General features: G+C 39.1%; 1 protein-coding gene across 1 annotated transcript in view; it reads left to right on the top strand.

Moving 5' to 3' along the window:
* LOC127417074 (tetraspanin-9-like) overlaps nt 1-18,425 on the top strand; it is a 134,492-nt gene extending 116,067 nt beyond the window's left edge. Inside the window, exons 4-7 of the mRNA XM_051656792.1 lie at nt 11,328-11,429; nt 11,543-11,674; nt 13,236-13,319; nt 17,056-18,425. Of these exons, the coding sequence (XP_051512752.1) occupies nt 11,328-11,429; nt 11,543-11,674; nt 13,236-13,319; nt 17,056-17,127 (390 nt within the window). The 3' untranslated portion in view covers nt 17,128-18,425. The remainder of the gene's footprint in view (nt 1-11,327; nt 11,430-11,542; nt 11,675-13,235; nt 13,320-17,055) is intronic.
* The last annotated feature ends 5,562 nt before the right edge of the window (nt 18,426-23,987 follow it).

Raw genomic sequence — 23,987 nt, 5'->3', positions numbered from 1 at the left:
TTCAATCAAGTCGACATTTCTGAGTTCTCCGCCAGCCCGCCGAGAATCAACAGCCGTACGCCCGCCGACAGAGCGAGGAAACGGCCTCCCATCATCACCCGAGCCTCGAGGAACCGGGTCAAAGTTAAAGGACGGAGGAAAACACATTCTACCTGTGTCCTCATGCGATTCAAGTAAGAGGTTTACGTCTGGGCAGAGATAGAATATTATAGCGTGTTATTCTTGTGTTTCAAGGTTTTTTGCTTGTACAGTTTACGGACCGCCATATCCGCTCATTAATACTCAGGGTATTAATTGTCATGAATTTGATTTGCTGTACTGTGGTCCAACCAAATTGGACTGTTGTGCAATTTCGCCATCGCGGGTGAGACAGGTAAACTGAGTTTATCCATTTAAGAGTCAAAGAATGCGGGACTGTTTACGAGCCGTCCACCGCGTCTCTGAGCGATAAACTAACAGGTGCTTTCTCTCCCACGATCGCGAATTCGGCTTTAGGGCCGTCACTTTATTCTCTCTCGTACTAACCACACACACACACACACGCACGCGACCCCTCACAAACATTCTGGCACACATTTTTGGCTCGTAGATAGCTTCATGCTAAAGCCCAGCTTTGTCCCTAAGCTATCGTACAAGCGGATACATGCGGTAACTGGTAGACGCCATTGACTGGTTTCTCGCGGTCATATTCTCTGGCCGGAAGTCTCGCGTGACATACTCTCCACGAGAATCACGTCCGCCATTTTGTGCGCGTCCCTCCTTACACACACACACACTCTCACACAAACACCTTATGTGTTATAGGATTATTTTATTTCCATATCTAATCATGTCACTGTTTAGTTTGTAGTTGTAAGTCGGAAGTTTATTGACTGCATTGTATTAATTATTAATTGATATTACTGCATAAATAAACTTTGTTTATATTACAAAGAGAAGTGTTTTTGTTTGTTTTGCATACGCCTGTGTCATGCTGACGGGATATCAGTGCTCGGATTCAAACCTTCATTCATTGTTTTTTTCCCCAAAAATCGATATTCTTCGGATGCCGATTTTCCTAAGAAAACAATCTAATATTGAGACTGTTTTACTATGTGGTTATTAGTCCCTGATTCCAGGGTGGTGCCCCGTCAATGTTAATCCTTATTAATATTCTATTGATTTTTGATAATTGATAATTATCTTTGATGATTGTTGAATTTGAATGATCAATAAGCTAGTGTTAATTTTAATTAATGTTTCATCGATGTTAACAATTAACGATTATCTTTGATAATTGTTGATTTAAAGGATTAAAAAAGCTAACATTGATTCTCATCAATGTTCTATTGATTTTAATAATTGATAATTGTCTTTGATAATTATTAATTATTGCTAATAACCAAACCCGCTCCTAAACGTAGCGCACTACATTTACTGGAGCCCCATATGAGGTTTTATTAATTCATAACTAAAGAAATAATTATCAATTATTTCTGATAGTAACACTGATCTAAACAACCAGTAAAGCCCTACAACAGTAATCATAGCTTCACCGGGGTATTTGTTGAAAATTTACAGTAACCACAAAATTAACCATGGTTACTATATTACCACCATATTATTGTATTTACAACACTATTGTTAATTGCATTAAAACTATGGTTTCTTGAGGCCTGGGTAGCTTAGCGAGTATTGACGCTAACTACCACCCCTGGAGTCACGAGTTCGAATCCAGGGTGTGCTGAGTGCCTCCAGGTCTCCTAAGCAACCAAATTGGCCCGGTTGCTAGGGAGGGAAGAGTCACATGGGGTAACCTCCTCGTGGTTGTGATTAGTGGTTCTCGCTCTCAATGTGGCGTGTGGTAAGTTGTGCGTGGATCGCGGAGAGTAGCATGAGCCTCCACATGCTGTGAGTCTCCGCGGTGTCATGCACAACGAGTCACGTGATAAGATGCGTGGATTGACGGTTTCAGAAGCGGAGGCAACTGAGACTTGTCCTCCGCCACCCGGATTGAGACGAGTAACCGTGCCACCATGAGGACCTACAAAGTAGTGGGAATTGGGCATTCCAAATTGGGAGAAAAGGGGATAAAAAATTTTTTTTTAAAAAGATCATGGTTACTACAATATTAGTAATACAGTGATGCAATTTACATGTAAGCGATGCTGATGCGATCGACAGACCCCGCCTCCAGATCAAACCCTTCTCTGCACACCTCAACATTCACCGTGACCAAATCACTGCGATGAAATCAACATTATTCATTTTTATCTATTATTTTAAGTAGTATTTAAGGAAATATTAAGAGTGGAAACAGGAAATCGGATGTGAAAAAGATTGGGACACAATGTGGATTTGAACCGTGGTCGCTAGGACAACAGTACACATTCACACCGTCTTTACACTGCAGTGACATATATAGTTTGGTTTGTCATTTATTTCTGTGGTTCCACCAGACTATTGGGGTGCAAATAGCTGCACTGTGTGGCAGATGCTATTTACACCAGGGTGCAAATAGACACTCCGGAAATAAATTGCACTTGACCCAGCCTAGTAGCGTGTTGCATGTGTGATTTCGCCAAACCCACCTACGCTTAGACTTATAGCGCACGCTTGCACGAAAATACCAAGACTTCATGGCCGTGCCAACTGACTTTGTGTGTATGACTTTTGGCATAGCACTAGTGCTCTTAAAATAGGGCCCAATATTTTCACACTTTTTGTATAGTTTGGCAAAATTACAGCTTGATTAATTAACAAACAAAAAAATCTTCTGATTTTTCTTTGTTTTGTCTCATATTTCATCTCAAGCATGCTCTTCACTCACACTTTTGTCCACCTGGTTAACAAGTACACTAACTTTTGAAAACATTATGACATTTTCATAGTTTAATATTGAAAGTCTGGATCTGGTATCGATGTGGCATAAAAGGCATTTGAAAAGTACAACAACATAAATTCATATATAAAAGGTGAAGTCCTAGTAAAAAGTTTCCAAGTCAGTTTTTATGTGACATTTATAAAACAAAAAGAAAAATGGTGAAATCTGTTTGTTTTTATGAAAATCAACCCTTGGGACATGAAAGTACCTGAAGTTGAAGAAAGAGACGTACTGTATATATTTGGGTAATCATTTATATTTAATACCGAGTAATCAGGTGTTACTATCTGATACCATCTCTGTACCACTGTGCCGTTTATAACAGTCGTTTTCATGACCTGATAGTGTACATTATGTGCACTTTCATTGCTCACCAGCTGAGGAAGTTCAGCCTGTTCAACCTACTCGGCCATTATTGAGTCTGTCCTGTGTACATCTATAACTGTCTGGTTTGGTTCAGTCACTAAATCAGGCAAAAGGAACCTACAATGGACAGTCAGGACTGCTGAGAGGATTATTGGTGCCCCCCTGCCCACCCTCCAAGACACGTACATCTCCAGAGTGAGGAAACATGCAGGTAGAATCACTCTAGACCCCACACACCCTGCCCACTCCCTCTTTGAACTGTTGCCCTCTGGCCGGCGCTACAGAGCACTGAGCACCAGGACATCCAGGCACAAGAACAGTTTTTACCCTCAGGCCATTTTCCACATGAACAATTAAACTGCCTCAGGACTCTCCCATAGTGCAATAGTGTATAAATATCTCATGTGCATATGCAAATTCACTCATATTTAATTCAATAACTGTACACACCCCTACCTTGCACATGCATTACCACTTGCACATGTACATGTTATGTTATATGACCTATTATTTGTATGTCTATTTATACTCTTACCTTGTTTTATATTCTGTGTCTCACTGTAATGTTCTGTGTGCACTTGTTTCTCCTATCAACAAAAATACATCCCTTGGGTATGTGCGAACACTTGGCAATAAAGCTCATTCTGATTCTGAAGAAAATACTTGTTTTAAAAATTCAGTGCTCTCCCTCAGGGACCGCAACCAGCTCACGGTATTAGAAAGGTTTTAAGTAACATCCCTTCATTAGACACACGCTATTTAGTCCACCGCCGGAGAACAGGATGAAGAGAAGAGCGTGACTTTCGAAGGAACAAGATGATTAAGAATGTATTGTAAGTCTGAATGTAATTGTAATTGGAGCGTGTGGGATCTGGAAGTCTCGTGTGCTAGGGGGGTAATGGTGTTTTTCAGTAGATGTGAAAGAAAAGTCATTACCGCAGCCTTCTGATCATCATCATGTGTTCCAAACAGGTGAATGGAGTGATGTCACAGTGTACCCTGATGGAGTTCAGAGTGTTTTGATTGTCACTGTGTAGAGGAGATGATTCTTATTCACCTTTCATTTCAGTCTTTTAATTCTGAAATACGGCTACTCGGACAGAGCTCTCTAATGAGCCATATGTGTCTGTTATCTTTTTTTAATATCTAGTCAAGTTTCTTAGCATTAATATGCATGTGCCACCATGAACAGGTGGCATATAAACCAAAATATAAACCATATGGGCATCAAACTTGTGCATTTGGATCGGTTGTCATTACTGACAGGACTATAGACTAATTTAAGCATCTCTGTTACGCATCTCTGTTACATCCCCTAGGGGTTACGACACAAAAGTAAATGGAGATGTGCTCCCCAAACAACCGTCAGACTAAAAAGCCAGAAAGACCAGATCAGAGATCCAGTGTTTGATTTATTGGAAGTAAAGGTTGTAAATATTGTAAAGAAAGGAAATAAGAAGCAGGCATTTTGGCTTCAGAGTGACCCATGGCCAAAAAGAATAAACAAAAGCGCTTCAAAAGAAAAAAGAGAAAATAACTAACCTTGAAAAGAAAAGAAAATGCAATTGAATTAACCTTTCTTCGCTAACAAAAACACAACAAACAAAATTAAATAAACATGCCAGGACGCCCCCACAAACCTGACTGCACCGAATCAGACGCCGTTATTAAAAAAGCACAAGTGCAAGGTGCTGGTCTGGCAGCTGGTGGGGAGCGTGGAGAAGTGCGACCGGCTTGGAGTCGCAACAGCTCCTATCTGACAGGCAGCACATGGATTTTATTAGGCGCACAATCAGGAATAGCCAGTCATCATCATTAAGGTGGAGCAAACAATTTGCACCATACAGAAAAACAGAGTGCAAATGAAACTGCACAAAATAACAGAACATAACAGTTCCTCAATCGCCATTGTTGTTTCATTGCTCAACAGACGTGTCTGGGATCGGTTAAAGTACTCAACTGCTGCAAAAACACATTATAAATAGTAACATTTGAAGCAAGAGGAGTGGACTTAATATGCTGTAATTGTCAGTTTTCATGATTAGTTATTTGTGGCAGCTATAATCAATTATCTCATAATTTTGAATATTTTTTTTCATTAATTGCGCAGCTGGTTCCTACACTTTTGGACCAATGAATTTCCATGACTTTTCCAGTCACTCGTAAAGATTTTCAAGATAACTGGTGAAACAAATATCCTTTTGTATCCCAGGTACCAAGTAATATATACATTAAGTTATGCATGTAACGATACACAAATTTCATGAATGATACGATACATATCCTCATGATATGAAACAATGCATATCCTCACGATATGATGCATATCCTCACGATACGATACGATGCATATCCTCACGATGCAATGCATATCCTCACGATGCGATACAATGCATATCCTCATGATACGATGCATAGCCTCACGATACAATACGATGCATATCACGATACAATACGATGCATATCCTTACGATACGATACAATGCATATCCTCATGATACGATGCATATCCTCATGATACGATATGGTGCATATCACGATACAATACGATGCATATCCTCACGAAACGATACGGTGCATATCATCACAATACGATGCATATCCTCATGATACGATACGGTGCATATCACGATACAATACGATGCATATCCTCACGATACGTTACGGTGCATATCCTCACGATACGATACGGTGCATATCCTCACGAAACGATACGATGCATATCCTCATGATACGATAAGGTGCATATCCTCACGATACGGTGCATATCCTCACGATACGATACGATGCATATCCTCATGATACGATACGGTGCATAGCCTCACGATACGGTGCATATCCTCATGATACGATATGATGCATATCCTCATGATACAATGCATATCCTTATGATACGATACGATGCATATCACGATACTATACAATGCATATCCTCACAATACGATGCATATCCTCATGATACGATGCATATCCTCATGATACGATGCATATCCTCATGATACGATACAGTGCATATCACGATACAGTACGATGCATATCCTCACGAAACGATACGATGCATATCCTCATGATACGATACAATGCATATCCTCATGATACGATGCTTATCCTCACAATACGATACAATGCATATCCTCATGATACGATACGGTGCATATCCTCATGATACGTTACGATGCATATCCTCACGATACGGTGCATATCCTCACGATACGATACGGTGCATATCGATACGATACGATACATATCCTCATGATACGATACGGTGCATATCCTCACGATACGGTGCATATTCTCATGATACAATGCATATCCTTATGATACGATGCATATCCTCACGATACGATACGATGCATATCACGATACTATACAATGCATATCCTCACGATACGATGCATATCCTCACGATACAGTGCATATCCTCATGATACAATACGATGCATATCCTCACGAAACGATACGATGCATATCCTCATGATACGATACAATGCATATCCTCATGATACGATGCTTATCCTCACGATACGATACAATGCATATTCTCATGATACGATACGGTGCATATCCTCATGATATGATACGGTGCATATCCTCATGATATGATACGATGCATATCCTCACGATACGGTGCATATCCTCACAATATGATACGGTGCATATCCTCAAGATACGATGCATATCCTCATGATACAATATGATGCATATCCTCACAATACGATGCATATCCTCACGATATGATACGATGCATATCACGATACAATACGATGCATATCCTCACGATACGGTGCATATCCTCACAATATGATACGGTGCATATCCTCAAGATACGATGCATATCCTCATGATACAATATGATGCATATCCTCACAATACGATGCATATCCTCACGATATGATACGATGCATATCACGATACAATACGATGCATATCCTCACGATATGATGCATATCCTCACGATACGATGCATATCCTCATGATACGATGCATATCCTCATGATACGATATGATGCATATCCTCACGAAACGAGCACCCACAAATGCTTTGCTCAAATTTATTCAAGGATTTGATATCAATGTCTTTTAATTCATAAATTACACAAAAGTGTCTGACATTGTCAACAAAAAGCAGAGCTCTATAATAAAATAACTTAAACAACAGCACTGCATTTATTTTGTTTGATTTAATACGAATGATAAATTTGTCTACACTAGTTTATATTTGTATAGCACTTTTCACAATACACATCGTTTTAAAGCAGCTTTATAGAAAATCATGCCTTGTTGTCTGAAAGCCCCCTGTGAACAAACTGAAGTGACTGTGCAAGGAAAAACACCTTTCAGTGTTATTTAGTAGTGAAAAAAAAAAAACTCGAGAGGAACCTGACCTCTGGTTTTACAATATACAGTATGCACATAATCCAATATTATTTAACGGCTTAAAACAAAAACCGATGTCCTCTTCCCCGTTTTACTTTGCATGGAAACTTTACAGGCATTATTACTGGCTTATAACATGAGCGCAATTATTGTTCTCAAAGCTGTTTACATTTTGAAGACAAAACAGATAATTATAAGTCTCATGTAATCGTGGGTTTCTTCTATTGTTGTTTTTTTTAATAAGCTGATTTTTGATAGTTATGACTCATAACTAATGAGCGTCCTGCTGTGCATGTCTCAGTGATGGCTGGGAGAGATGGCTGTTAAACTTACTGCTGCCATTTCTGTAAAATAAAACAACATGTTTGATGTACTGTAGCGCCGGGACATGACACCATTGTTTGGCAAATTCAACAAGCTGTAACACTACAGTATACTTGCTGTTTGCCATCGATCTTCTCACCTATCTACTGTAAGTGTGTTGCTGTTTTATCCTGTGAGCGCTCAGCGCAGGGAGGAGACTCTTCCGCAGCTCTCAGTGCTGCACTGCTTGGTTTTAATTACACTATTATGTGTTTATGTATTGTACGGCACATATGGTATTGTATAGTGAGAGTCGTTTTAAACAAACATATAAACATAAGTATATTAACCTTCAGTGTATAACTCTTCCCATACTACATACCATGTGACTTGTTATGGTGAGGTGTTCTATCAATGTACTAAACGATCAGATGTACGATTTAATTTTCTGTTGGCAGATGATAAAAAGCGCGAAAAAATCCTGGTTATGCTTTGAAATAAGGTTCTGTTTGTTAACATTAGCGAGCATGAACTAACAATGAACAATGTATTGCTGCAGCATTTATTCATCTTTGTTCATTTTAATGTAAAAAATAATGCAATTGTTTATTGTTCATAAGGCATTAATGCTAATGTAAACAACTTTTAATTTTAAACATGTATATGTTGAAATTAACCAATTTTGCTGGACGGGTCGCTCGAAACAAACAGATAGTCCCGCCCTCAAGCTCATGGCATTGGTCGAATCAGTGTTGTTGTGTCGGGCTGGATGGGTCGCTCGAAACAATCAGATAGTCCCGCCCCCCAACTCACGCCACTGGTCGAATCAGTGTTGTTGTGTCGGGCTGGACGGGTTGCTCGAAACAATCAGATATTCCCGCCCCCCTACTCATGCCATTGGTCGAATCAGTGTTGTTGTGTTGGGCTGTACGGGTCGCTCGAAACAAACAGATAGTCCCGCCCCCCAACTCATGCCATTGGTCGAATCAGTGTTGTTGTGTCAGGCTGGACGGGTCGCTCAAAACAATCAGATAGTCCCGCCCCCCAACTCACGCCATTGGTCGAATCAGTGTTGTTGTGTCGGGCTGAACGGGTCGCTCGAAACAAACAGATAGTCCCGCCCCCCAACTCATGCCATTGGTCGAATCAGTGTTGTTGTGTCGGGCTGGACGGGTCGCTCGAAACAAACAGATAGTCCCGCCCTCCAGCTCACGGCATTGGTCGAATCGTTGTTGTGTCGGGCTGGACGGGTCGCTCAAAACAATCAGATATTCCCGCCCCCCTACTCATGCCATTGGTTGAATCAGTGTTGTTGTGTCGGGCTGTACGGGTCGCTCGAAACAAACAGATAGTCCCGCCCCCCAACTCACGCCATTGGTCGAATGATTGAATATTTCCAATGGCAGTAGAAGAGCAAGTGTTCTAATAATCTCTTGAATACAACAGCAATACAAAGTGTGGTAATACATCAAAATGTTAAAGCTGTAAGTGCAGATGTTCTCTCTGTATATCATATCCACAGCCTGGATATTCCAGGATTTGATGTTTTTTCTTTTTCTGAAATGATGTTAATCTAGTGCTTTTATCAGGACTGGCGTTCTGTCATCCTGTAATCACTCTGGGCCACAGAGCGCTCAACCGCTAATGTGTGCTTGTACATCATTAAAACAGCCAGTGAAATTTTTATTTGCCCAAGCCGAGAGGAAAATATAGTGATTCTAGAGGGACATATATGAGGATGTTGTCCCCTAGCGCCAGTGAAAGCGTGCTTTTTTTAAGTTGTAGTAACAATGGCAGTCAATTAATAATGATAATTACTTTAATTTGACATAATAGTCAAGAACTCCATGGCAGGTAATGATTAGTCCTTCATTGAGGGAGATGGGCAAGTTACAGCTCTCTTGCCATTCACATATTTTTGCTCATTGTCTGCAATATTTGCCTGAACAGTGGTTGATTAACATTATATTTATACACACACACACACACACACACACACACACTACCAGTCAAAAGTTTAGAAGCACTTGACAGAATTTGTTTCTCCTGATCTTAAAAACCTTTTGATCTAAATGCTGACGCTTTAATGCTTAAAATTGGTTGTTTTCTTTCAAATGTTTAAAGCAGTCAAAATGTGTCCAGCATTCATGGAACACATGCACATGTAAACTGTTTAAAAAACATCTGCGGATCTTGACGGTTACATTTGTGTCCGTTCATAGTTTTAAGGAAAGAAGAAATAACGAATAAGGAGGTGTGTCCAAACTTCTGGCTGCTGGTGCTTATACTCTAGTGTTAATAAATAAATAAGTTCATTCTCCAGTGTTGCAATTAAACTGAAAATCAAACCTACTATTAAATTTGGTTGTCTTGATTGATTTATTGTACCATACGTATTTGTAGTGATAATGTTTACTGTATACAGACCATGGCTTTTCTGGGTCTATGTTTCAAATAAACGTAAGTGTCCCACAGTCACATGACACAACAAACACCACGTGGAATCAGTGGTTGTTTTTATTTCACCTCTAGAGTCCGCTGGCAACAGAAGAATAAAAAACTATAGAAAACTATCAGCGTTTATTTATTTTTTCTGATTCCTAATAAGCAACTATCTGCACCAATTAATCTGTAAAACCGATATATTGGTCATTCTCAACTGGTGGGTCGCAAGTTTGTTTGGATAGGGTCACGGACAGCAGGGAAAGAACAGTGTCGTGGTTCTCCCTCCATTAGAAAAAAATTCCGGCAGCTGCCCAAGCGAAATTTCTGGCCGCAAGGCAAACTTAATAATAACCTGCAATTGGCGCTAAATATGCTTCTCATCTGCAACGATTTGAAGCCTGATTTTTGCACGAGCCATCGCAGAACCACTCGCACCAATGATGTGCTCTTCTCCTATCTATCTCTGGAGCGTGTGCATCAACCGGGCTTCCCTCGATATCGCGGCGCAGAGCATTTGAGGATTTTCTAGTTAAAAGCGCTTCGGAGGAAGTCAAACTCTTAAACCGTAGACGGCCACAACATGCTAAACAAAACTGAGGAAAAGAGCAACCACATGTGCCATGTGCCAAAATAAAAGTTTTTAAAATTACACATTATCATCCTTACTAAAATGTATCACGATTTTACAGAAGTAACAGTTACTGTGATATTTTGACAAAAATCTTATGGTTTCATATTAAATAATCCATTAGACACAAAATATTGTTATTACAACTGTGGCAATTGTCAGTTTCTGAAGTTTCTAAATGTGTTTAGGCTATGTTACTATTATTAGCCTATTTAGAAAGGGTTAGGGTTAACGATACTTTGAAAACGGCCACATTTTGGCCGATTGATTGCCATGACTGATATATTGGTCTAGATGCTTGATTGACTGTGACTGATTTCCAACTTTTCCTCCTGCCGTTTCCAGGTCAGTGAGAACGCCAAACAGGACCTGAAAGATGGTCTGGCCCTCTACAACACAGACAACAACATCGGGCTGAGGAACGCCTGGAACATCATCCAAGCTGAGGTGCTCAAACGAACAACAAATTATATCGAGATCCATGAAAATGCTCTTTAATCTTTACAACAGTGTTTCAACAAATGCATTTTTATTTAGTCAGAGAATTTTCTTTCTTTCAGTGGAAGTGCTGTGGAGTAACGGGTTACACAGATTGGCACGAGGCTCTGAAAGAGAAGGTGGTGCCCGACCGCTGCTGTCAAGAGCATTATCAGGAGTGCGGCCGAAATTCCACCAACATGTTCTGGACACGAGTGAGTGAACACCTGCACTGAAACCAATGCCAGTGTTGCTGTAATTACCTTGCCAAGTGCAGCCAACCAAAAGTATTTTGACACTTTGGACATTTAAGTCACACTTGCATGCGTGGCATTGCATTATATATCAGAATCTCAACAAATGATGCTCAAGCTTTTCCCAGAATTGACTCAAATACATTTTGTCCTAATTTGGAACTTTATATGTATCATTTTATGATTTAAAAGGTAACAAATTCCATTGTAGGAAATGTTTCACTTGAATAGAGTATCTTTAATGAAAACAAATGTGTTCTTATATACACTCATTCATTCATTTTAAATGTTCAAATGCTTTTTGGGGCTGCTGTGTGTGTGTGTGTGTGTGTGTGTGTGTGTGTGTGTGTGTGTGTGTGTGTGTGTGTGTGTGTGTATATCTAATTTCAAATCTAGGATTTTGGTGCAGTTTAATCATTTCCCTTTCTAATGTTTGGATTATGTAGATTTTATATTCATTAAAGAACATTTATGTATCAAGCCAGGATCAAAGAAAGGACAGGCAGTACTAATCAGTAGGATTTCTTTTCCTTTCTGTTCTCTGTCCTTGAAAAGATGTTATTATTAATGAATGAAATACAGTGAAAGCCGTGGATTTACTTCGGTAGTGAGGAGCTCTAAGAGCATCGGTAAAGTGTCTTTTCATGTGGTGCTTTAGGACCTTTGAGTGTCTTCCCAATGAGAGTTTATTGACCCAAGAAAAACTCAAAGTACTGAATGTTTAAATGGTGCTAAAGAGAGTCTAAGGAGTCCTGAGTGAATGTTTTTGTCCCATTGACACAGCTTACATGTCACATTGTCACACTTTATGCATGGGTTGCCTTATCTTCAATGTTTTGTCACCACAGAGCTACTAATGGAGTGTGTTCTGATCAGACATTTCCATTTACATTAGTGTCTTGTGAAGCCTCAATGTTCTATTCAAACTGGAACATGCAATGATTTCTTTTATTAAAGTAGAACAACTAGTGCTTTTAAAGAGACGGTTTAGCCATAAAATGAAGTTTCATTTGTCTCGCACATTTGTATTCAACTAAGCCTAAAACCGTAAACTTATCTTCTCTCCCAGAAGTTAAACAGCTAGCCAACACAAACTGTCTTAAATTGCTTTAAATGCATAGGAAAAAAATGGAATTAGTCAAAACATTGTGGCATGAGGCTGTGTGCACAGCTACCGTTCTGTTAAAAGAAAAGCAAATAAGTTTTGCCATGCCGGAAGCATGACGGTTTCACAAGGTATTATACTGTATTACCGCCACACACCGCCTACTCAAAGCTGTTTGTCTTTTCCACACAGCCACATGCACTCGATATCGCTGAATGTGCTTTTTTCAGGCGGTGCGTGTTAAAAATGCAGTCGCAACAGCGTTCTCTCATGCATGTGTTCTCAAGTAAATTCACTGCCACTGGAGTTCAGCTCATTTCCACAAAGTTAACAACTAGCAAATTAAAAAGTGAATCATGCACGATCGGTTTACTGCATATTTGTGTGAGAAGATAAATCACATCTCATGTCTTCCAGGGCTGCTACGAGAAGGTGGAAGAGTGGCTTGAAGATAATAAGCACCTTCTCGGAACAATCGGCATGTGTATCCTGTTAGTTCAGGTAAGATTGTGTGTGTGCCAGAGTGTTTTTCCTTCACTCAGTGTGTCAACGGATCGGTGATAATGAGTGTGCCTGTCTCAGCCGCTTCTGCTGAAATATTGAAGCGCATATGTGGAGCTGTACAGTGTTGCAGAGAGAGCAGGTGAAGCCTTCATTAGTATGATACATAACAGTGAACCTGTCTAACCTCATATAATGTTCAACTGTGGTTCATTAGAGCTTTATAAAGAGCACGACTTCAATATTTATTGGGTTGTCAATGCAGTCAGGTCTAACATAAACACTCGACTATCAGTAGATGTGCCTGCTGAGGCACTTTTCATTAACCTCAGAGTAGAGAACTTTCTAGAAACTCAGCAGGGATGTGTTATATGTAGCACAAAACACTGGGGCTAGTTGTCACAGGGGTGTCACAATGTAACGGTAAGATATGGAGTCAAATGTCCCAATTACACAAATGTGTGTTTTGTCTGTAGTAGAGGTTTTAAATGTTGGTAAGTTCAAAACTGTCTTAAATTAGAATGAGTGTGGTAAACTCTACCCTCCAAAGTAATTTTCCACTATTATCATATTTTTGTGTAAACAAGTGAATATAATCAAACCACACTGGCATACAGTACATTCAGGCAAGAATCAACTGTATTATGAAGGCAGATTTTTACTGAAAGGTTTAAATGTGTTGTTCATGAAAGTCAGTTTGGAGCTTGTCACATTTATTGGGGCAGATTGTCACATGATTTATATGTTATAAATTTATACAGTTAAATGTTTATATACTGTGTGTATATATATATATATATTAAAATTCCCATTTTTATTGTTTAATGAATCATTTTGTGCTTCATAATTGTTTTACTTTTTAAAATGAGCTGAAATGCATGTAATAGGCAGTTTAATGCAGGAGTACATTTAAAGACAGGTGTAAACTTTTTAAGGTTTTTTAGGTAATGACAGTTTCCGTTGTGACAACTTGCCCCACAGAATGTGACAACTAGGTGTGTGCTTAACGACTAATTTCACTGATGTTTAAACGTTAATTTTGGCGTCCACTAGTCTAAAAATTAAGAAACCTTCAGAAAACAGTAAAAAAAAAAAAAAAAACGTGTGTTTAAGCGACCCATTTAAAATCTATTCCAACAGCCAAATCTGACACTATATTCCACTGAAAAGGGGCATTTATCTGAAATGTGCGTGCCTTGCATTATCGTCAATGTACATTAAACATAGGCAAGGCAAGTTTATTTATATTGCACATTTCATACACAATGGCATTCAAAGTGCTTTACATAAAAAATATAAAGAATGCACAGTTAAACAGATGTGTTTTCAGTCTGGATGTGAATGTGGCTACTGTTGGGGCACATCTAACCTCTTCTGGAAGCTGGTGCCAGCTGCGGGTGGCATAATAGCTAAACGTTGTCTCGCCTTGTTTTGAGTGAACCCTCTGTATGTCTAACTGACTTGATCCTAATGATCTGAGAGGTCTATTAGGTTTATATTCAACAAGCATATCTGAAGTGTATTTTGGTCCTAGGCTATTGAGTGATCTATAAATGAGTAATAGTACTTTAAAATCGATTCTAAATGTAAATGGAAGCCAGTTCTATTCTCCACGGCAAGCACGCTCAACTCCCCACGCACCCCACCGAGAACGAACCACATTATAGTAACCACGAGGTGGTTACTCCCTCCCTAGCAACCGGGCCAATTTGGTTGCTTAGGAGACCTGGCTGGAGTCACTCAGCACGCCCTGGATTCAAACTCGTGACTCCAGGTGTGATAGTCAGCGTCTTTACTCACTGAGCTACCCAGACCCCCTCTGAAGGTTTTTAAGAGCTTTGGCCACAGCTCATCTCTGTGAGTTTGACGCAGCGAGGGGCCGAGACTTCACATTGAAGTCTGTGTGAGTCTGCTAAGTTCAGTGACTAAGGGAATAGAAGGTGTAAAGATGGAGCGATGTGATACCTTTACAGGTTAAAGATGTGAGGGAATCCAAACTCTGTGGCTGGCATTCTGCAACTTTAAGATAATGACTGTTGTGCATTTGATGTTTCCAGATGTATCTCTATGACACAATGCTCAACTTACCAAACCTTATTTCATCTGGAGACATGCAGGAATTGTATTTTTCCCTGCAAAATGAGCAAGTATTCTCCAATATTCCAGAGCGTGATGCTGCTGTTCACAGTTGCGTCACCGTTTTATCAAAGGCTTTGTTCACACTGCAGTTATGTGGACAGATCTGATTTTGTTTCTGTTCAGACTGCAGTTGCTTTTGCTAGCACGTCCACATCAGTTGTCACAGTAATGATGCAAACTTGCATATGTTCACCATGCGTGAGAGTTTAGCAGTGGATGTTTTTCATGTGGGCAGTATACAAATAATAACATTTTCTTCACAGAAAACGGGAGAGGTGGCATGTGAAATGTTTATTGCTACTGTGTTTTACAACGGTCTCATTTTAGTCGGACATCCCATATAATATCCCATACAGGACGCCTATTGTCCTGTATTGAAGCGCTCAAAATGCTCAAGCGTCCCATATTCGCGTAAGATTCAATACCTTATCGGCTCGCAGCCAGCGTGTGTTACCGCACCTAGGAGCATCTCTCTGGCTGGATAAAGCCAATGTCTGGATTATTTTAATTTTAAAAGATGTTTTCACTGCTGTTTCTGCCCTGTAACATATACTTTACATAACGGATGTGTTCCATTCAGAAGTGATCATCCCTATTTCTCTCATAGACTTTACCTTCCACTGTCGGAGGGCTGAAAGATGTCATTCTGAACTCACTAGTCTGAATTGTATTTATTGAAAATTCTCTTGTAACAATCCTACAGTGTGGCCATCATTATTGTTTTCCCTTTGAAGTGTCGTTTGGAACACATTATGATTCTCGTCGCAACACCTGACGAAACAACCCGTCGCACACAACAAATGGCGAAAACAACAAACATAAAAATCCGATCCGACTGTTCAGACTGAGACGCATTAAGAAAAATCGGATTTTAATCGGATTCCAAACCACCTGCGAATGTGGTTTTGATCGTACTTGTTAAAATGAGATTTTTTGTGTGTTTTTGTTCTGCCTGTATGAACAGCCATAGTCACCAGCAATGTTAGGCCACGGCCACGCTAATCCATTTCCAAAGTATGTGATAATGGAGAGCGTTTTCGAAATGCTTCATTTTCTATGGATGAAAACGCAGTTCCAGTGTGGATGAGAGGAGTAATCATAGCAAAATCAATGTGCTTTCAAACGGAAACCTATTAGTGTGGATGTGGCTTTAGTAAAGGGGGAGTGGGGTAAGATGTGTCACCCCCTTAATCTACAAAACTGTGCAGAATGTTTGTCACGTGACCATCATATACAGCTGCCTATCACTGAGAAAGGTACAGTACATAATAATTTTTTTTGCCTAAATATTAGGAATGCATTATTAAATTCCCTAACGATTCAACTTACCCCTTGTCATGACACAGTTTACCCCTGACATGGGGCCAATTGTGTCACTCAACCACTTTTTTTTTTCTTGGGAAGTCGGAATTGCTATGGCCCTAAGTTAAACATGCTTTCTTCTAATGTTTAGTTCATATTAGACATCCTGAAACATATTTGAGCAAATTAGTTCCCTGCCTCATTTCTCCTCGCTGGTGGCCCATCTTACCCCACTCTACCCTCTGCAGCTCCAATCGCTCATTCTTACCTGTGCATCTGGATTTTGTCATTTCAGCTCCTGGGAATGGCCTTTTCCATGACACTGTTCCATCAGATCCACAGATCGGGGAAAAAGTATGACGCCTAACGAGGGGAAGGGACGAGCCCCAGTGCATTATGGGACGGACTCTGGAGGTCATCTCTTGTACATCCTCCTCTTGTATCTAAATTTCACCACTGGCCACGTTTCCTCATTAACCCCTGAGCCCCCTGTACAGATTTCAGCCATCGTCCCGCTGTCTTTCTCCTCATCCACTCATCTGCCAAAGAGACCCTGGACAGAGAGGAACACTTTCTGACTTTCTCCCTTCATCTCTTCTAGAACTTTTGTTTTATGCTTGAACTAACGAATGTTTGCCGCAAGAAGAATACCTGCAGTGATGACGAACTGCGTGTCTTTACTAATGCTTAATTCTCTCCCTCCACTCGGCAGGACACTGGTAGTGCAGAGACCGTCAGAGTGGATGAATTAAAAAATTAAAAAATCATCATCATCCTCGTCTACAATGTAAATGACAAACGGCTCCAATTTAGCATGACGCAGTTTTGTACGAGAGACACCTTTGTCATGTCAGCAACTTTTTTATTTTGTTTTTACAAGTGACTACACCCCAGTCCCATAATTTTCAATTTTGTGCATCTAAGGATTGGAAGTCACCGTTATGAATATGGACTGCTTTGTTTATGTGCATTGAAAGCTTTTGTGTGTGTGTATAAAGGTCTGTGATTGGACATTTTGAGAGGGTTTTGAAATGTGCTGAAAGTTTAACCCTAATTAATACATGATCAGATATGGACTTTTTTTTATCATATATAGTCTGATTATCAGGCACTTAAAAAAATATATATATATATATAAAATTACTGAGTATTTTTGTCTTATTTTCCGCATACTTGAAACAAGAAAAAAAATACTTAAAAAACAGAATGACATGGGGTCTGGGTATCTCAGCGAGTATTGACGCTGACTACCACCCCTGGATTCAAACTCGTGACTCCAGGGGTGGTAGTCAGCGTCAATACTCGCTGAGTGACTCCAGCCAGGTCTCCTAAGCAACCAAATTGGTCCGGTTGCTAGGGAGGGTAGAGTCACATGGGTAACCTCCTCGTGGTCATGATTAGTGGTTCTCTCTCTGAATGGGGCGTGTGGTAAGTTGTGTGTAGATCGTGGAGAGTAGCATGAGCCTCCACATGCTGTGAGTCTCTGCGGTGTCATGCACAACGAGTCACATGATAAGATGCACGAATTGACAGTCTCGGAAGCGGAGGCAGCTGAGACTTGTCCTCCACCACCCGGATTGAGGTGAGTAACCGCACCACCATGAGGACCTACTAATTAGTGGGAATTGGGCATTCCAAATAGGGAGAAAAAGGGGATAAAAAAAACAAAAAACAGAATGACATAAGATATTACGATTTCAGAGAAATCTAACAAAATTTTGTAACATTTATGCATATGTAACATAACATTTATAACAAGAAAAATGGTAATGGTAATCCATCTAACAATGGCTGTTAGATTTCTCTGAAAATTTCTCTTAGATATTTTTATAGGAAAACCAGACAAATACTCAGTGTTTATTAATTATTATTATTATTATTATTTTGGCAGTGTACTTACAAAACTGTCCTCTTTGTCAACCACTAAACGTATAAGCAACATCTGCGGAAATTCTGTAGCAGTTTCATATTACAAAATACTGGATGGTCACAAAAGAAGGTGTACTGAGTATGTTACGTTAATGTTATTTTGACCATTTCCTCTCTTTTTGCTGAGTGAATCAAAGCCTGAACTCCACTGAACATTGAGACAATGTATCAGAGCAGCTGTCCATCTTGATCAGAGCTTGTCCAAGTTTCTTGATTTCTCCAGCGAGTTCTTGGCCGACACTTTCTCAATGCAACTTACATTAAGTGCATTAATTGCATGTATTGCGCAAGTGACATTTACCTGAACAGGAAGCTGACGCTGCCTTCAAGTCACGTCGAAGTGATCGTATTTACGAGATGAGCATGCACTCAAATGCCACTACACTTTTGAATAGAGCGCAGCAATCTGGTCCTGTAAGAGAAAATCCCATTCATTTTCTCCATAGGCAAATGGTAAACAAGCCTTTAAAGACAGACCGACCGTGAGCTCCGAGTTTATTAATCAATGGTATATGCAGTCTTATTGTCTTATTTCAACTTCAGTTTAATAAATCATGTTTAATATTGAAATTCCTGGTGAAGAACTACACTACCCATAATCCTGAAGAGAAATCCACCAATCAGAGAATTGCTCCGCCCTCTCCCATGATGCACTGTGAATGATGCAATCGAGTCACTCTCCCTACACTCTCAAACTACTTATATATTTATATATATCTGAATATTTTTCAAACTCTATATTTATAATCAACAACTTCAAATCAATAGCTTTATATATTGCTATTGTTTTTAGTTCGATTACGTCATTTAAAATGCTTCATGGGATTGTAGTTCATTCCCTCATTAAACACGTTAAGTACACACTATTGTTCCTTTGTCTTTTTGTCCGATTTTTAAACACTTTTTTGCTTCAAATCAAAGTTTGTAATGTTGTGATTCACCTCGGAGCTGGTTGGTTTGGTTTATATTGCATGCAACTCTTTTATGAAGAATTTTATGAAACCCCGATGGGAAAAATGAATGGGGAAAAAAGTGTAATACAAGCACAACTGTAGTGTTACTGTAGTTAGTGGACCATAATGCATCACCTGCGCTCTTTTTCTGTCTCTCCACTCGACTCTATTCTCTCCATCTGTCTTTTATTTTTCAAACATCCTGGAACGAGGTGATAATGCATCTGTGTCATGTGCCTCAAGGGGACTGAGATCAAAGGAGACACATGTCTTGACGTCAACAGCGAATGAAGTTTAAAGTCAGAGTGTGTTTAGCAGCAGAGAGTTTTTAAGGGCTTAAAATCATGTGGCTGTTTGACCCGCTGGAATCGCCTCATCTGATGGTCTCTAATCCAGACAATCACTGAGATAACATGTCTTCTGTTCCTCTGTCCTCCACGCAAAAAGCTTTGTGTGTGTCGCAGAGAAAGACATTAATAGAGCACTCGAGAGAGAAAAATAATCACATCTCTAAGCCCATCATGCACTGACTGACACGCAATCATTCTGTTGACTGTATTTCAGAAAAATTGCTTGATATCAAGGAACAGTTGGGACCAGAAGGGACAGCTACTTCTAATGTTCATTCAACTGCACTTAAAGCTGAACATTCTGTCATCATTTACTCACCCTCGCATTGTTCCAAACCTGTACGACTTTCTTCTGTGGAACACAAGAAGCAAAATGTTACTGTTAGGCTGATAAACTACATTTTGAATTTTGCACTGACATATAACCAAAATTCGAATTATATGCACATCCTTCGCTCTTTAGCTTGATGCAGTCTCACTTATTCAAGCTATAAAAGCTTCCTACTTATAGAAATATGAAATTGCCCAACGCGTCCTTTTTTTTCCCCAACTAAAATGTAACGATTGTAACTTCTCAACTCGCAACTTTTCTGGAGGACATGAAGGCAGCAATAGACTAAAACAAGAAATGATCAGAACTGTCTCATGGCGAGATAGAAGTATTAAAGGAATAATTCTGCCCAACATAATTCCAATTATATCGAATATACGTCAAGACCGCCACCTCTGGGGGCTGTTCACTCCAGACGCGTCTGTCTTTTTCTATATAAGCAGGCACTAGTCGGATGTCTTTGACCGTTGCATCGCGTCTCGCTGTTTTATTCAGTAACAATGCATTCTTTTAGATGCACTGTCAACTTAAAAGGAAATTCAACATTTAAAATGCATCTCATGACACCTGCGTTCTGTTTAATATGTTGTACTGCGTCTGTTTTAATTCGTCAACATCAGTGCTTGGCACACATCCAAAATTCGAATGCTCATTTTAGCATTTGAATGTGCATTTTTATCTTAAATTCGACGAATATTGGAATTTTGAATTTGACTGCCTTATCTGTCACCATTCACATTCATTGCATCTTTTTTTTTTTTCCATGCAATGAAAGAGAAAGTTGATCGAGGCGGTAGTCCCTAATATTCTCCCTAATATCTCCTTTTGTGTCATACGGGTTTGGAATGACATGAAGCAGTGTAAATAAGTGTGTTTACATGCACAGCGATACGCTGATAACTACCCCAAAATCAGCTTATTCAAAAAACTGCATTTACTGTACGTGAGACTTACTTGAGATCTACTTGTGCCGATCAGTTTTGCTTTAGCCGTTTAAATAACTACACTTGTTGTCTTTTTATTAAGCATAATTGGTGTAATATTGTGTTTATAAACAGAATTTTCTTTTTTTGGTGAACTATCCCTTTAATGTCAACAAGAAACAAAAAAATTGACCTTATTTACTTTCCTAATGCACATTCATTGTCTTTTTTTTTTTTTTACTGTTTTGTTTGTAAAGCTGCCTTTCTAAAAATCTTGGCATTAAATGCTGTAATTTAATGCAGGCTAATGTTAGTGTAATAAAGATTAATGCAGTGGTTCTTTACCGTTTTGATACCAGGTCCCTATGCCCTTCTAAAACTTGGTGTGTCAATATATTGAAATTATTAATCACAATTAATTTCATGAAACTGCCAGTTTATGCATTAGATGCCTGCCTTTTTTAATAAAAATGCTAAAATCCACACAAAAATAAAAAAAAGTTGGATTATTTTAATAGAACATTTTAATTGTTTTTGAGTCATGTTTCCTGAGGCCCCCTGCTTGACAACCACTGGGTTATGGCAATTAAATAAAAACAATATACTTGGAAAAATACGTGTTAAAGTTGGGATGTGTCGAGATACTCTCAAAGGTGAACTTGACTTTAACCTTGAGCGACCCCGCGTCCACATGTGTGGACGTTGTATTTTGGCTTCGCTATACCCAATGCATAATTTAAATGAATTAAAACCGATTGTATATTGTTCACAAGACTCTACACTGTCATTTAAGGGTTAAACTTCTGGTGCACCGAGTCATGTGACACAACAGCATGACGTGGATTTCCGTGAAGCGCTTCTACGGGTGCAGCACCAACATAAGTGCCTCTGATAAGAAGCCTCTTTAAGTGTTTTCATTGAAACCTGTTTGAGTGTAAAGAGGAGAGTCTCTAGTTTCGTTTGAGATGCTGCTTTAAAAAATACATACATTTTTTGTGCGTCAGCGCGCTGATAAACATGATGTACACATATGTGGAAATTAGGAATGTGTTCCCTCAAAAGTAAAAAAACATGTTAGTTAGTTTGAATTGAACTATCAACATGAACACATCTTTGAGTCATTTCGCTTCATTTTAATATCATTTTTTTAATATTTTTTGTTATCACTGTACAATACGGTTCTATTAACATTAATAAACGCATTTCTATATATTTACTGTACATTATCACATTGAGAATAAATATATTCATGCACAAGCTGACAAATGTGTCATTCAGAGGCTTTATATGGAGTTAGGATGAAAATAAGGTGCATTTCAAACTGTTCTGAGACCAGTGCAGACAGACAGCACACTGGAGGTTAAGTCATTCACTAAATAGGGAGCAAGGGAGCATCCTATAGCTCTCTATGCAGTTAAGTGCATTCACTCCTAAAATCTGATCAAAAGTTCAGTTTCAGGCTGCAGATGATGTTTGGATCACTCAACATGTTTGACAGACATGTGACAATGATAATCAGTACATAGATTCAGAATTTATAATGTATCATTTTATTTTAACATGATTGACAGTGATTGGATGATGCTGGACTTTAATGTTAATCATAATTATTTATTCAGCTCTATGAATAATCAACAATCCTGGAAACATAATAAACAATTTGATGAAAAAATCAGACTTTCTAAAGCTTGGTTGATATTATTTAAAATGTCACAACTTAGTTCCGCTGTCCACATATGTGGACATACATTTTTAGGAAAGCTCCTAGCTTTTATTTTTTCATTGTTTATTAGGGGCTACCAGTTACAAATCAAAAAGGGAAATGGAAAATGCACACAGCAGACACGCTCTGGTATCAGGGGGTTAAAGACTCAATATAACGATTAAAAAGCGTCCTCAAAAGTGTGTCGGTGGTGTTTCAGTCCTTTACAATCCACTGCAGTCTCACATTCGGGTCTGGCTTCTTTCTGGTATGGAAAGTCTAATTTACAAGGTCAATCTTCTCCTAATGCATGAACCGAATGACTTTTTTATTTCTTGTTAAATGTACTGTTTCGCTATGCATCACATTACGGAAGTAAAACAGGTTGCAAATGCAGTTTCATGTTGACTTAAAGGGATTTGTGGTATTAGTGATGCACTAGTACCAGGAGTTGGCCTGAAATGTATCTTTCAATCAGCATCGTATGTTGCCCATCACAAGCAAACAGAAACTGTTTATGTATAAACAAGCAAGCAAGACTCACAGTAGGCCACAGTCAATCTTATTACCATCAGAAATGGACATTTATTTGTGCTTCGAGTTCTCTCACTGCAATTCTCCTCACCCAAGTATTTACTATACCCCTTTCCCTTTATTTCGTTCCACTGTTACAGGCTACATACATTGTGTATTTAAATCTGAAACTGTCAGACGTTGAACTGATTATACTGTTAAATAACACAGTATAATGCAAAACAATCAACGGCGGTTTGGCATTTGCATTTTACATTTGTACATTTGTTTTCACCACGTTTGTGTCAAGCTTAAAGTGCATCCAAACACTTTCGCTACAGATCATCTCAGAAACAACCATTACAAATATGTTTATCATCTGGGGGCATATCTGTTGTTTAGCATTTTGCGCTTCTAATTGCTAACCGTCTGTAAATGTGTCTGTCGAGTATAATGTGCGAGAGACTAAAATGAATCCAAATGCCTGTTACTGTAATGTATTTTTTAAAGTTTTCTCTTTTGTACA

This window comes from Myxocyprinus asiaticus, chromosome 26 (assembly GCF_019703515.2).
Source record: "Myxocyprinus asiaticus isolate MX2 ecotype Aquarium Trade chromosome 26, UBuf_Myxa_2, whole genome shotgun sequence".
NCBI lineage: Eukaryota > Metazoa > Chordata > Actinopteri > Cypriniformes > Catostomidae > Myxocyprinus > Myxocyprinus asiaticus.
This window is presented reverse-complemented; position numbering and strand designations above follow the sequence as displayed.